Here is a 15463-nt window from a genome sequence, read left to right as displayed (position 1 = left end):
TATTCTTGCCAATCCCTTTCTGTGCCCCGCTCATGTATTGACCCATGTGCCTGTTCATCTTAGCCGATATGATGCCTGACAGGAGCTTCCATGTAGTACTGAGGCAGGTTATTGGTCGGTAGTTGGATGGGACCGGTCCCTTCTTGGGGTCCTTGGGGATCAGGACCATCCGACCTTCGGTTAGCCATTCGGGTGTCTCTCGTTAACTAGCAGCTGGTTCATTTGTGCTGCCAGACGCTCGTGGAGTGCAGTCAGCTTCTTCAGCCAGTAGGCGTGAACCATGTCGGGCCCTGGTGCTGTCCAACTCTTCATACTGGAGACCCTTTCTTGGATATCTGCCACTGTGATGGTTACTGGACCCTGTTCAGGGAGGTCGCTATGGTCTGCCCTCAGATCCACTAGCCACTGAGCATTGCCGTTATGGGTTGCGTCCTTCTCCCATATGCTCTTCCAGTATTGCTCCGTCTCCAGCCTTGGTGGTGCTGTTCTGTTATTGTTCCTTGCCACTGAGAGTACACCTTTGCTGGTTCTGCGAAGAACAGCTGGTTTATTCTCCTGCCTTCTCTCTCTCTGGTGTACCTCCTCAAGCGGGTGGCCAAGGCTGTGAGTCTTTGCTTGGCAGTTTCCAAGGCCTCAGGTATGGACAGCTTGCTGTATTTCTTATGCACCTTCTTTGTCGCACCTTTCTGCAACTCCGTTAGTTGGCTAACCTCCCTCCGTGCTACTTTGATCTTGCCCTCTAGCCTCCTTCTCCATGGAGGGTATTGCCCCTTGTGGCTGTTCAACTTGTAGCCAAGCATCTCACTGATCACTGCTGCCGTAGTGTAGATCAGCTTGTTAGTGTCGGTAATCGTGGTTGTAGGTATCATCCGTAGTGCTGCGTTAACATCATCTAGCAGACCTTCTGAGGGTACTTCACGTAATCTTGGTAACCGGCTACGGGGGATCCAGGTTTCAAGCTTGGCCATGATCCTATCCTTCAGGTCAGTTCCTCTGGCACTCAACGATCCTTCTCTTATCGCACTTGGGGCTATGTACCCAATCTCGGGTGGGGGTGATGATATCTCCCCCCTGACCTGGCGTCCTGACTCCTCCTTGCCGTAGCATTTATGTTGTACCTCGTCAATCTCTAGCTGTGATAGCAGTCCCTTCTTTCGAATGTTGGAACACTGAGCTACTAGTTGTTTCGCCGTCATTGTGGATGTTGGGTATCGAAGAATCCATAGGTCCCTCATCCTATTCATGTAACCCCTTCCGCCAGGGTTACTTGCGTAGTAGCATTCCAACAACGCCCTGTTTTCGCCTCTTGCCCACCGATGCCTTCTTGTTCCAGTAGCCCACTTGTCATCAGGGTGCCCTGGTTCCTCAACACCTGACGCGGACCTTGTTGATCCGGGCGACGTCCCGAGCCGGCATGCCTTCATATTTATCTGTCTTGCTCATGTCTGCGGTAGGCTCGCTTAGCATAGGGGGTCTAGCCTTAGGACCCTTACTGGATACAGACGCCCCAGGCAGGAATCGAACTTGCGATCTTCTGCTCCAAAGGCGTGTAGTTTTAACCACTCTGGCGCTATATATATATATATATATATATATATATATATATATATATATATATATATATATACATATATACATATATATATATATATATATATATATATATATATATATATATATATATATATATATATATATATATATATATATATATATATATATACATATATATATATATATATATATATATATATATATATATATATATATATATATATATATATATATATATATATATATATATATATATATATATATATATATATATATATATATATATATATATATATATATATATATATATATATATATATATATATATATATATATATATATATATATATATATATATATATATATATATATATATATATATATATATATATATATATATATATATATATATATATATATATATATATATATATATATATATATATATATATATATATATATATATATATATATATATATATATATATATATATATATATATATATATATATATATATATATATATATATATATATATATATATATATATATATATATATATATATATATATATATATATATATATATATATATATATATATATATATATATATATATATATATATATATATATATATATATATATATACACATATATATATATATATATATATACACACACATATATATCTGTGTATATATGTATATATACATATATAGATAGATAGATGTGTGTATATATGTATAGATATGTATAGATATATGTCCGTCCATCCATCCATCCATCCATCCATCCACACACACATATATATACATATATAGGTAGCTGAAATTGATCATATATATATATACATACATACATACACACACATATATGTATCTCCTACAGACAGGATGAACTGTGGGAAGGATACGGGTGTCTTTGATGATGACATCACGTGTAGCTTGGTGAAACACCATCTGATAGAAGACGTAGACAATCTGGCATACAAACTCATCGTCCTCCTGCTGGGCTATATTAAACAAAGGAGACACACGATAAGCAGGTTATAGACCAAGGATACAGGAAAGTTATATGTAATACATTTTTGGGGAAACCACTGGTATGCATGTTACCGTTCAGTAGCTCAATAAGTGCAGGAATAATGCCAGATTTAGCCAACATGACAGCACAGGCATCATCCATGGATACCGTTCCGATCATTATGACCACCTCCAGGATGAGATCATCCTCTGCTGAACCTGAAACAGACAGAAGGAAGCGTAGTTTTAGAAAGTTATTCCAGTCAAAAGAGAGCAGTTAAGCTAACCATTTCTGACTTTTTGATAGTTTTGCAGTATTTATTCAGCTATATCTAGTTAGCTATATCTAGTTATAAAAAACTGCTTTATAGTAGAACAAAGAAATAGACATCTTTAATATGGGAACAACAAATACCATGTTATTTTTTTAGAACTATGGCCAAACCATAGCAAGTTTCCTAGTACTATCTGTCCTAACAAGTACCACTATATTAAAAGAGATGAAATGAAAAATTATGTGAAGGCACCTGGTTTAAGTCTGTCTTTAAGGTAAGGTACTAGATTATACTCCTTCAGCACCAACTCCCAGTCCAGGTCAGGGATGGTGAGGTTGGCTAGAGTCCCCAGACACTCCAGAACCCACTCCTCTTCTTCCTCTGCTTTAATCTCTGCTGCCAGGTCACCAACATAGTCCTGACAAAGCAAGAAGAGAATTTACACAATTAAAAACAAAAAAACAAAAACACCCCACCTCAACCATCCTGAAAACAAGGCTGATGTTTACTATGGGTCAATACTGATCACAGCAGTTTCCATACACAATGATTATTTAATAATGACTGATAATAATGATAATTATGATCATTTTAAGTTGTAACGTTTTCTTTATTGCATATAACTCACTATGAACAGTGATTTGGTTTGGCCATCATGTTGTGAGATGTTTCTGATCATCTTCATGAGGAGGCAGTCTTTCATCTTCAGAGCTCTTTTCATGAGCATCTTCAATCCATCTCCTAGAAATGGAGAGACACTCAGAATAATCTCTTCCAAAAGCCATAAAGATATCAGACATCTGGTACCTGTGATGGTGAGGCAACGGTCTAACTTGTGCAAAAAGTAAAATACCTTCACACATGAGTTGTGCATTCTTCTTGTTTGCAGCCAGGTTGATGCAGATGGAGATGAGCTCAGTTTCAATTTCCTCCTCGCCATGCTCATACAGCATTTGCATTAGCTACACACAGACACACAAAATTGTACTTTAGACTTTAGAACTCAGGCACTATGAGTGTTCAGCTCAGTGTACATTTTGTACCTGTGGTATGCAGTCAGTGTAAACAAACATGCCCTTGAACCGGTCATCCATGCTGATGTGGTACAGGATACGCATTGCCATCTGTCGGTTGTTCTCATCCCCTGAAAACACACACAATAACGATGATACCATTATCATGTTACAGTTTTGCATAAAATGCCTGACAGTCTAGGTTCACAACAGCTACACTGTGAGGCTGTTAACTATAAAAGCAAAATGCAGAGATAAATACATTTCCCAAATCTGGGATATATAAAGAGCATCTTTGATCTGGTGCCAAGCTAGTGCAAGATTTAAACCAAGGTTTTTGTGTTCGTTAAAGAAGTTCCCTAACTGAACTAAGTGGCAAGAAGTTGACTCAAGAGGCAGTTGAATTTATACTGTCCAAAGAATCTCAAATATACAGTAGCTTTAAAACCAGGCTGTAAACAGGACACAGTGTGACGTAGGTTAGTTTAACCCTTTATTTTAAAGCTACCTGTGGCTTTTTTACTAGTTTGGTTGTCATTAATTTAGTTTTAAATTCCATTCCATCTATTCCTTTCTTTGTTCTACTCAAACAACAAGTGAATGTCTGTAGGCTACTAATTCATGCCAACTTGTCAGAATTGCTTGAACTGAACTTGCTTTGGTCAACAGCAGATTCCTGCAGGCACCTGTAGTTTGAAGATGGCAACTTGTCTGCACACACCTACCATTTACTTGCTAAGCTGCAGTGAAAGGTGGAAAAGGTGCAACCAAAAAGGGAAAAAACAGAGATCGTTTGATGGACTGAACGGAGACTGAACAGAGATCTCCCTGTGCGGGCGACAATCTCTGTTTCTCGTTTGGGTTGCATTTTTCAGTTTGATCACTGCTGGAGAGGAGATTTTCAACATAAGCATGAAGTGCTTTTATAACACCTGACAAGATGAACACCAGGAGGATGTGAACAATTTTTATTCAGGATGTAACAATCCACAGTGTTGATTGTGTGTCGACTTATCAGCGATACTTAAAAAGCTGTAAGCTGCACGTTTGTTCCCAGCAGTCACTTTGCTAAAATGCACTGCACCAATACGGTGAATGGATCGCTATGTGCTCCATGCTATTAAGCTAGCGTGCATCATTACCTAACAGGGCAGTGAGTTTAGGTAACAGGCCAACTTCTACCATCTTGGCTCTAAGTCCAGAGTCAAAGGAGAGGTTGAGCAGCAAACGTAGAGTCAAGTTTAATAAGTCTTCATGTTTACAGGGAACCAGGCGAGCCAACCGCTCCACTGTATCCACCTCAGCCTACAAATCAGAGACAAACACAGATTATAGCAAATCTAATGATGGTAAACTCAGTAAAAAAGAATTTATGGCACTGACAAGAGCTGGATGAATATCAAGGGCATCACAATAAACGAAAAAAGACAAATTCAGAAATCCAAAGCAAGGATTACTATTATTCTACTGCTTACCTACTTACCAATATTAGAAGCTAATAACTACATATGATGTGGAGCTTGTCAATAAGACACTACCATTTACAACCCCCCCCGCCTAAAAAAAAGTAACCTCTGCACTACAGAAGACTTACAATACTGGAAGACAACTGACTTACAGAATGTTTCCCCACAATCACTAACAGAGGAAGAAGGAATAACAATACAAACCGGGTTTTTTTTATTTTTAAACAAAGGATGTAGAATAAAAATAAATTAAGTTGACTTGGTTAACAACAGATCTCTAACATAATAAAAATGATCATCAGGACTGTTTCCCCTATGCTCCCGGCAAGCTTTATTGAATCTGAAAGTCTTGTTTCTACCACTCACCATGTCATTCTTATTCTCAAGAAAGATGGAGAGTTTTTTAAGGAAAGAAACCACCAGGACAAGCAGCTCCTCATCATCACGTTCAAGAACTTTGACCAACAAGCCAACAATGTTTTTATTCCTCATCTTCAGTTCTGTCCTCGTATCCTCAGCAAGGTTCAGCAAGAGGTAAAGAGACACTAAGAACCAGAGAAAAACAGGCCAGCAGAAGTGAGGAGGAGAAACAGAAAATTAGAGATGATATAGTAATTCCAGTTACATTTGATCAACAAAAGTTCTGAATGAGGAGATTAAAAAAAAAACAAATAACAAAAACAAAGCCTACCTCTGAGCAGCTGTTCCTGCTTAGCCAAAAGGCCATGGTATTTTCTGAGAGCCTTATCCTGGTCTCGTCTCAGGGAGCCATTCTCTGGTGCGGACTCACGTGCACAAAAGAACATTAAGGAAAACATTATTTTTGCTGACTTAATGAGTACATACTCATTAAGTCAGCAAAACTATAAAGGGGGAGAGCAGAAAAGTAAGCAAAAAACACCAACAAAAAGGATATAGGCCTTGTTTTTCTTGCGTAGCTCCTCACGCCACGCGTCGTATCTCTTCAATTCATGTTCCACCACACTCATACACAGGGCGCCTATTTTATAATGACTCACCACCCCGTGAAACTGGGAGAAACTGGAGGAGGAAAGGTAAGAGGATGAAACACAACAGTAAGAATAAATGTGATGGAAGTGAGCTGCTATGTAAGTGTGTGTGTTACCTGGAGAAGCAGAAGAATATATAAATGATGATGGTGGCTAGATCTACACTCTGCTTCCAATCCTCCCTAAGTACTCTGGCCAAAGCACCAAGAGCTGTCTCTATTAGGAAAGACAAGGGAAGTTTTCACATTGGAGCGTATACATATGCCTCAGTATATTTCATAAGTACAGCAGATAACGCCACCAACCATGCATAAAAATAAGTGATGTCACAAGAATATATTGTGATGTAACGTGCCATCTAACAAATTTTCAGTTAGAAAAAGATGCTTGGGGTAATTTATAGAGGACCTATTGAGCCTATTTCCAGGAGCAGCTTTTTGGTCTTGGAGTCTTAAAGTAGCTTTACATGTTACGCAGTCCAAAATCCTTAATCCTTAGTCATATAGTCTGTGTAGCCCATCGCTTTATTTTCTGTCTCATATTCGCTGTTTTACGGGGTGCCTGTTAGCTCAGTACGTTGAGCGGACGACCACATGCCACGGCTGAGAGCAGCTAGCCTGGGTTCAGTCCAACCTGCGCACACTTGCAGTTTATCGTGGAATATCTAGGACAGACATTTCGCAAGCTTACTTGTTACAACCACACTTGAATTCATTGAGTTCTTTAGAGCAGTGTTTCCCCAACCACTGTGCCACGAGAAATGATCAGGTGTGCCCTGGAAGATTATCTGGTTCCACCTGATTAGCAATATAAGCCAGTGATTCTCCAACTGTGGTACGTGGGCTCCCTCTAGTGGTAGGCGGGAAGTCTCCCCAAAATTTTTTTAAGATTAAATAATATACCATGTTCTGATTGAGGGATTTCTGAAAACTTAAAATGTACAGCTCTGCTATCACTTCTGACATAAACGAAGACAGAAAAACTAAACAGCAGTGACGTTTGTAGGGCTACTGAAGTTGGTCTAGCTGGTATATGATGATGTGCTACATGGTGGCTAGCAACACAGCTATGTTAGCATAATATAAACACAGTGAAGCTGGAGGAGGAACGCTAACTTTTTCCCACTCGATAAAAGTTAAAGCGAGGGTTCCCGATTAGGGATGGGTTTTGATTATTGATTTATTGATTAAAATCGATTCTAGCTTGGATAACGTGATATCAATTCATTAAAATCCTGAATCGATTTTTAAATATAAATTTATTTTGCCCGAAACGCCAGAATCTCAGGTTAAACCTCACAAAATTTCAACCACCACCAAACAGCTAAAACAGTAAATGGGAGCAGATACACGGATTCTGCACAAAGACGTAAATACAAAGCACAGACCCGCCGACGGATCAGAATCAGTGAGATGTCACCTTTCTCACCCGACGGCACGGACACGGTCAGGGCTGAAAGCAGACAGCTCACTGATTCTGATGTTTCAGTGGGTCCACGCTTTGTGTTTACGTCCTTTTTGCGCTAGAGTCTGAAGTTGCAGGTTTTATTTCTCTCCAAACAATATTGACTGAACCAGCAGCAAAAGAAGATCCAAACTACGCTTCACATAAACATCGTCTTACTTTTGCTTTTTCGCTTCCGCCACGAAAAAAAAAAAAAAAAAAAAAATATCACAGTTCATGCACAGCTCTCTCTCCCTCTCTCTCAGTGTACTTCAAGAACAGTTTCCCATCTAGAAATCTCTGTTTTCTGCATATTCGCTTGCTTATTAGCCACGAGTCTGCAGAATATTTTTAAGGCCATCTGCTATAAAATCTCAGGCCAGGAAAATCGCCTTCATGTTTTTCTGTTTTATCTTCAGTTACTTTGACACAAAGGCATCTGCTGTGATGCTTACGCCTTTGATAAAGTCTCGAAAGTGTCAGCTTTCTTTTTATAAAAATAAAAATATGGATATGTACTGATACGTGATCAGAATTATAATATTTGAATTGAATCGATTTGGGACCTTGTGAATTGGAATCGAATGGATTCTAGAAATCAGTGACGATACCCAGACTTATTCCTGATAGTTAGGGACAAATGCAACTGCATGGCAGGATGCTGTAAATGGACTAAACTTCAGTCAGGAGAACAACTGAGATAATCCATCCACAATACGAGGTTAGTCATTAATATACTGCTGCATGGCATAAGCTTTAAAATGAACAGTGGTAATAAAAACCGAGAGTAGCTGAAAGTGATCACTGCCTTTTTAGGGGCTTTTTCAGATTAAATAGAACAAGATACAAAGCATTAAAACACGTTAAAAACACAACAGCCTTGATAAACGCAGAGTAGTTTTCACCCAGAAGCAGAGTTCATATGTCATCACTTAAAAATTGGATATCCCACCTGCTGTGAATGTTTTAATGCAGTACAGTTGTTATTATTATCATCAATTGTGACATCCTGTTTATGACAGTTAAAATAAATAACATTGATATAAGAAACTGAGCCAATTCTGCCATACCTGGTGCGCGGGGAAAAATTATCAATATGCTTTTTGTGACATTTTTTTGTTTGGTGGTGTGATTTTTCTAATGTGAAATAAATGCCATGGCTCCAAAAGGTTGGGAAACACAGGTTTAGAGTGACCCATTCTTTCACTAATGTTTGCAAAGCAGACTGCATGGCTAGTTGCTTGATTTTATACACTTGTGGCAATGAGAATGAAAACACCTGAATTCAAACAGGTAGCCCAATACTTTAGTCCATACAATATATCTAGCATCAAATACCATCATAACACAGAGGTCAAAATGGAAGTATTCTAACAATAACCCAAGGAGACAGCCTTTAAGTCGATACTGAGCACTGGTTAGGTTCAGTTATTTTGTAGTGCAGAAAAAAATGGAAAAATATGCTAAGAACTTGCTACTGCTCTGGAGAAAATGACAATTATATATAGCACTTCTAAGTAAAGCGCGCTGCATTTAATAATTAGACAATCAGAGAATCAAATGTTCTTTCTGTATGCAGAAAAATATAGCTAAATAGAAATCAATCAAAAAGGTAGTAACCAATGATGTTACACTAACTTGATTAAATGTTTTTAGTCAAACCATATCAAACATTTTTAAGAGATGACACACTTAAACTATCCAGGAATGTCAGGAAACTGCTCTAGGTATGACTCGCTTAACCATCAGAATTAAGATGGAGAATAAAAGTGTACCATTGTGCAGTAGCTCCTCCAGGTTATCAGGGTTACGGGCAAGCTGCAGGATGAGAGCTGAGCCTCTGATCTTCTCTGGAATCCCTTCATAGAGCAGTTCAATATACTCATCCACTCTAGTTATACTGGCCTCCTCATTTAACTACAAACACAAACAGACACACAAAGTTATTGACTGATAACAAATGCATTCTTTCACCAGCCAAACTATTTAAACAACACATTTGAGCAACTTCGAGTTGTTGCTATAATGAAGACAGAACACATGCTTACTGCTGTGTGAGATCAAACTACAGTGGAACAAATGGTTACCTCTATGCCTTCAAATGGTGTCAATTCTTTGGGCTTAACTGTTCTTTTTTCTTTTTTTTCCACTGGTGACAAAACACACACACACACACACACACACACACACACACACACACACACACACAAACAGCCAAGATAAAGCACATCAGCATTAATTCCAAACTTGAAAACTTGAAACTTAACTTGCATTAGTTTACATTTTCTTTTATTAGCATCACAGTGCATACTTTAGGTCTGCCATTACACTACAACCTCCTTACATGTCTTAATATTTCTAGAATGTTTACAGTACATGCTGGACTAACAAGCTGCCAATCTACATGTGGGACTGAAGTTAGCCAAAGTCGGAATTGGACAGTAAAGATTTTGGGCTCCAGAGCACAGGTGCAATGAAGGTGGTATGACTAACCCTTGCTCTCCACTGGGGATGATTTCCTGTTCTGCAAGTAGTACAGGAGCTGCTCCACCTGGGGCAGACGGGAAGCAGGGATCATCTTACACTCCTCCAGCACTTTCTTTGCCAAAGCTCCCACATCTGTACTAGGAGAAAGACTTTTCATGCGGATACTGGAGCATGAAAAAAGAGCAGAAGAGAAAGCAGAAGCTAGCAGGTTTCATTAAATTCAAAACAAATATACTGATTGTAAAACTGTGGCCCAACACCCTTTTTTCCTAGCATAAATAATACATATCTTTTTAATCCTTTCCTCAGGCAGAATAGTCCTCTTTTCACAAACCTAATGTAAAAGACACTGTCATGATGTCACCCACTAGTTTGTTTGTGAGGTCCTGTTGTGATGTAAAACCTAAAGACAGACACGCTCAAATGGTAGTAGAATATCTAGTTAGGCCTGCCTTGCAACAAAACCTTATTTATTAGCGTTTATTAGCAGCAGTTAAGACCATAAAGTCATTTTCCAATCAGATAAATCCTTTGCTGCTGATTATTGGGACTTACTTTTCCAACCTAGAAGCTACATTCGGCTTTTATATACAGTATATGCTGCCCAATTATGCTAACGTCACTTGCTGGCAGAATGAAATTAATGTGACAAAACAGATAAATATGAGCCACTGACACATGTAAATGTTACCTTATTTACAAATAGGTATATATTAGTAAATGGGGCAATATTAACTGATAGAAATATGTCAGCACATGACCAAAACATTGTTTTGTAACATGGCTTTGTTACCATCCACCAACGGAATAAAAGTTCATTCCAAAATGTATGGAATTTGTTACATTTTATTTTTAGTTGTCCTCACTATTAAAATATACGAAGAAATGATTACGAATTATCTGTCCAGTTCAGATGGATTAGACTGACAAAGGCTAATTTGACATAAAAATCTAATCCAATCAACTTAAAAGCTCTCCTTTTTAAGGAAAAAAAAGATTTCGAGTTCAAAAGGAAACTGAAATGAAGTGTTTAGGAGCTGTGAGTCAAGAGGCCACTTACATTTTTTGTCCCTCCTTGCGTTCTCCAAGCATATGTCCTCCACTCTCTCCAAGGATAGATGCCTCCACCTCATAGTGGACTACAAGGGCCTTCTCTGTGGGATGGACGTCCAAACCGCCCACAGTCACTTTGCTTTGAGTGATCAAGAACAGGCAGTACAAAATACGGTAAACACATTCCAGTTATTTAATTTACATCATACCATATAATAACTGCATCGGACGCAAAGCAGCTAGCAAGTTCATTTCACAACAAAATGACTTTACATGTTGCTACAGAAAATAGGTCGTTAATTGCCAAGCCAGTAACAAATCACCAGCACTAACAATAACGCATAGGAAGACACGCCCAGACAGTAGAATAATATTACTATACTGGCTAGCCGGCTAACAATAAAACACGATTTCACAGAGTTGAAGCATGACAAACATGAGCTCAACTCGGTGCAAACCCCTGATTGCAAATAAATTCAACACTACATGCAATTAGCTAGCGATTATCCACCACAGTTTAGCACGGAAGCTTGCTAGCTATTTTAGCTGAAATTCAGAGTTCCAATCCCCCTTCACGTAGGGAAGCTAATAATAAACCCAGTTCAAGAATGAAACATTCTTGAACTGGGTTTATTATTTTACTGGCGGATTTATAAGTCAGTGGAAAACGTGAAATCAGTCGTTATTTGTTTATAAGTTGTCATGCACTGTAGGCTCCTTTTAGAAATAATTGGGTAACTGTGCTAACGAACGGGATGTGAATAGAAGCATGAAGGCTGATTTAAATTGTGAGATATTTTAAGTGACCTTTCTGTCAACTGCATGTACGCCAAACGGACCAGCACGTTGTCGTTATTCATTTAAAACAAAAACAATTATATGCTCGCATTCTGCACCGAGCAAGAAAACAGGAAATTTCCCAGATTGGAAAGGTAATTAAACATCGCACTATATAGAGAAATGCCATGGATCAGGGCAAGCTAATTAGCAAGAATTTCAATTTAAAAAACGCTTCCTCTTATCTTCCAAGTGTTTGTTAAACGTTCACAGTAAAGCTGACGTGATAGTATGGACACCATATATTAAATCTTATCCGATATCCAATCTTAAATTGGCGTACAAGAGACCGTAGCTAGCAAACGATAACATTACTCTTAGAATAATAAACTCACGTTATGACTGACCGTTTGAGATAACGTGCATCATCCTGCATCTTCCTCAGATTTAAACTTCAATATTTTTTAATGAACGTAACAGTACTGATGTGTCGAAGCTCGGGGGAGTTTTTGTGAAGCGCGTATCGAGGCTCGCTTTGATTACGTATGCAGTGGCGTTCGTACCACGTGACTGATTCAGTAACTGGCCCGCCGGTTCGCGACAGATTCGAAATAAAATGGGCAGCAAAACACGCTTTTTTTTGGAATACGCTTTATTGACAAAGCACACAATACAGTAGTGATGGCCAAATGAAGCTTTCTGAAGCACTGAAGCTTGTATTGAAAAACGGTTCATTACTGGAAGCTTTTCAACACAGTCCTCTCTGGTGACATCTGGTGGCCAAAAATATGAAGAGCAGCTTGAATCCACAAAATAAAACCAACTGCTTCATAATGATAGCCCACTCTACAGAGTGGAACTCTGTCTCATATTGGGCTGCTGTTGTGTTGCTTTGAACGTGTATTTTTTGGTGTTAAAAAATGTAGTTTATTTGTTTAATAAATAATTTTGACCAGTAAACTTTCCTTGTGTGAACATGCACCATGGTTTGGTCTTTCTTTGCTTGTGACTTCTTGATGTTGGTAAATACAATAATTGAAAAATACCACGTTACATATAACATACATATAATAATACACATTATGCAGTATGCTTCTGCTGTGAGGTCCTGCCTCCATGTACTTATGCATTTAATCTCTAGACGGGTATATTTATAAATAATATTATATTAGGGAAATTTGTCTATACATATTTTTGACCTGGGGGTAGAATTGATTGTGAAATGGAAAGGGAAATGCTCATGAACTTGCAAATTAAAAACATGATGCATTTAAGGAAACCCTTTTTCATTTTTATTTAAGAAGAAAATTAGTTCCACTGTGCGATGGCCGAATCTGTTCCTTTTCGTGGAGATAATTTCTCCTGCCTTAAGGAAAATCCCTTCACATGGCACAGAAGAGGCTGGAGTGCAGAAAAACTGGTAGAGATGCAGTTATGGCTCCACAAACTATCAGCTAAAGAGAATAAATAAATTAAATTGCTGCACATTTTGTAGACTAACATTTTAAGGTTATTTTTTTAAATAAAATATATCTTTTTATAACATTAAATGTTTCGAGTCAAATGGAAGTTATTTAATGATATTTATATTATGAAAAGCAGATTTTTTACATTTTAAGTTTTTCCCGTTTTCAGATAAAATAAAGACGCACAAAACAAAAGCAAACAGCCAGAACACAAAGCTGGAAAACCCACCCGATTGACCAGAATCAACTCAAAATACTCCCACACAACAGAACCAAATCTCTCAGTAGAATGATCAGTGGTTCGCTATCTGTCACCATCAAGACACTCCACAAATCCCGCAAATGATTCACTTCGTTCCATTTGAATCAGGTACCGAAGCAGTTACGTGCGTAATGAAGCTTCGGACGTCTCTGGTCACGTGACTTTTGCCAAACGAAGCAAGCCTCGACACAGTGTTTCTGAACCAGTGTGTTGTTTTTTTCGACGCACGCTCCGGAGCGTCAGCTTCAAGCGGGCCATCACTACAATACAGATACAAATAAACAAAATACAATGTCAGGGGGTTTCGTCCAAAAAAACAAGTATACAGTCTACTAAAGAAACACATAATATTGAACAGGGAACATAACCAGCGCCGTAGCTCCGCAAACGCACATAACGCACACTGCGTAGGGCACCAAATGGCCGGTAGGGCACCAAAAAAATCAGGGTCGTAAAAAAAAAAAACCATATTAATACTATAAATATCATATGCATTAATATGGTTAAACAATACAAAAGCAACATAAAACAATTTTCCCGAGAAAAGGGGTGAATCTGCTTTGTGCCCTGTCTCCAGTCTCCTCCTGGTGCCCCCCACTCCCAGTGGTCTGTTCTATAATGCCTCAATTCGGTATTGGTAAACACCTGTTTGAACATGGCCTCGAAACGGCAACAGGAGTCGGGAGCGGAGAAAAGAAAGAAGAAGAGGAAGCGTGATGAAACTCAGGCGTCGCTTGCCGGTAAGGCAATGTTTAAATAATAACAATAAGAAAAAGTTCATTATTGTAGCCCTTGCTTGCACGCTCATGTCCGTCAACTCTGTGATAGCTCCTGTTAGCAGTGTTCATACTGTGTTAACAAATGTTGCAAATGAATGATGTTGGGTAGTTTGTTTACGTTGTGGATATGAATATAGAATGGACTACTAAAAGCAACTCATCATGGTCACTCAATTGACGGTTTTCAGATAACGTTAGCAATCGTGAGACTAGCATTTCCTCCTCAGGTTGCTAGCTGGCTAACGTCATGCATGCTACTGATTAACCTTAACTTTGGGATAGGTCAGTGATGCAGTCAAGTATTATTATCAGATTAGACAAGATTACTTTGTATGTTGCTGCATTTCAGGATATCTATAAAGACGCATATCTTATTTATATGGCATAAATAAGATATAGGTTTCATATTACAGTGTAATATGAAACCTATATCTTCCAGTAATATAGATTTCCTACTTGCGCATTTATATCAAATTATGTACAGCATGTTTATATTGCCATTTGCCATTATGAAAATCTATACATGTAAAATATAGTTAGTAATTTTTAAATGTACCAGTGACTTACTTAATTTATTAGTCTTATAATGCAATTTTTCGTAGGCCTACTGTAGATTCAAAATTGTATTTCTGTAAATCCCTGAATATTTTCTCTTGTATGCAGGGTCAATGCTTAAATATGTTCAAGGAGGATCTCAAGGACAGGATGAACCATCCAGTAGTAGTGCCATCCCTGGACATCAACCACCAGCCATTGTAGACCCTGCAACAATCCCTAGCCAAGAAGAACAAGAACCATCAACCACCAGTTCAGGTACAGTTCCATACACAAGTACCACTGAGAGTCCTGTCACTG

The 15463-nt window shown here is 38.4% G+C and overlaps 1 protein-coding gene across 2 annotated transcripts in view; it reads right to left on the bottom strand.

The window, feature by feature from the left end:
- LOC116316790 (kinesin-associated protein 3-like) overlaps positions 1-12645 on the bottom strand; it is an 18890-nt gene extending 6245 nt beyond the window's left edge. Inside the window, exons 1-16 of one of the 2 annotated variants that reach the window (XM_031735417.2) lie at positions 12509-12645; positions 11332-11463; positions 10278-10435; positions 9872-9933; positions 9560-9701; positions 6458-6557; positions 6248-6372; positions 6023-6121; positions 5698-5876; positions 5008-5170; positions 3896-3996; positions 3706-3814; positions 3481-3593; positions 3105-3270; positions 2671-2796; positions 2469-2567 (exon numbers count right to left, since the gene is read on the bottom strand). In XM_031735417.2, the coding sequence (XP_031591277.1) occupies positions 2469-2567; positions 2671-2796; positions 3105-3270; positions 3481-3593; positions 3706-3814; positions 3896-3996; positions 5008-5170; positions 5698-5876; positions 6023-6121; positions 6248-6372; positions 6458-6557; positions 9560-9701; positions 9872-9933; positions 10278-10435; positions 11332-11463; positions 12509-12537 (1903 nt within the window). In that variant the 5' untranslated portion in view covers positions 12538-12645. Of the gene's footprint in view, positions 1-2468; positions 2568-2670; positions 2797-3104; positions 3271-3480; positions 3594-3705; positions 3815-3895; positions 3997-5007; positions 5171-5697; positions 5877-6022; positions 6122-6247; positions 6373-6457; positions 6558-9559; positions 9702-9871; positions 9934-10277; positions 10436-11331; positions 11464-12496 lie in introns of both variants that reach the window. The other variant, XM_031735416.2, reaches the window with a different exon arrangement.
- Positions 12646-15463: the final 2818 nt, after the last annotated feature.

Source organism: Oreochromis aureus, linkage group 18 (assembly GCF_013358895.1).
Source record: "Oreochromis aureus strain Israel breed Guangdong linkage group 18, ZZ_aureus, whole genome shotgun sequence".
NCBI lineage: Eukaryota > Metazoa > Chordata > Actinopteri > Cichliformes > Cichlidae > Oreochromis > Oreochromis aureus.
Note: the sequence above shows the minus strand (reverse complement) of the source record. Positions and strands in the feature narration are given on the sequence as shown.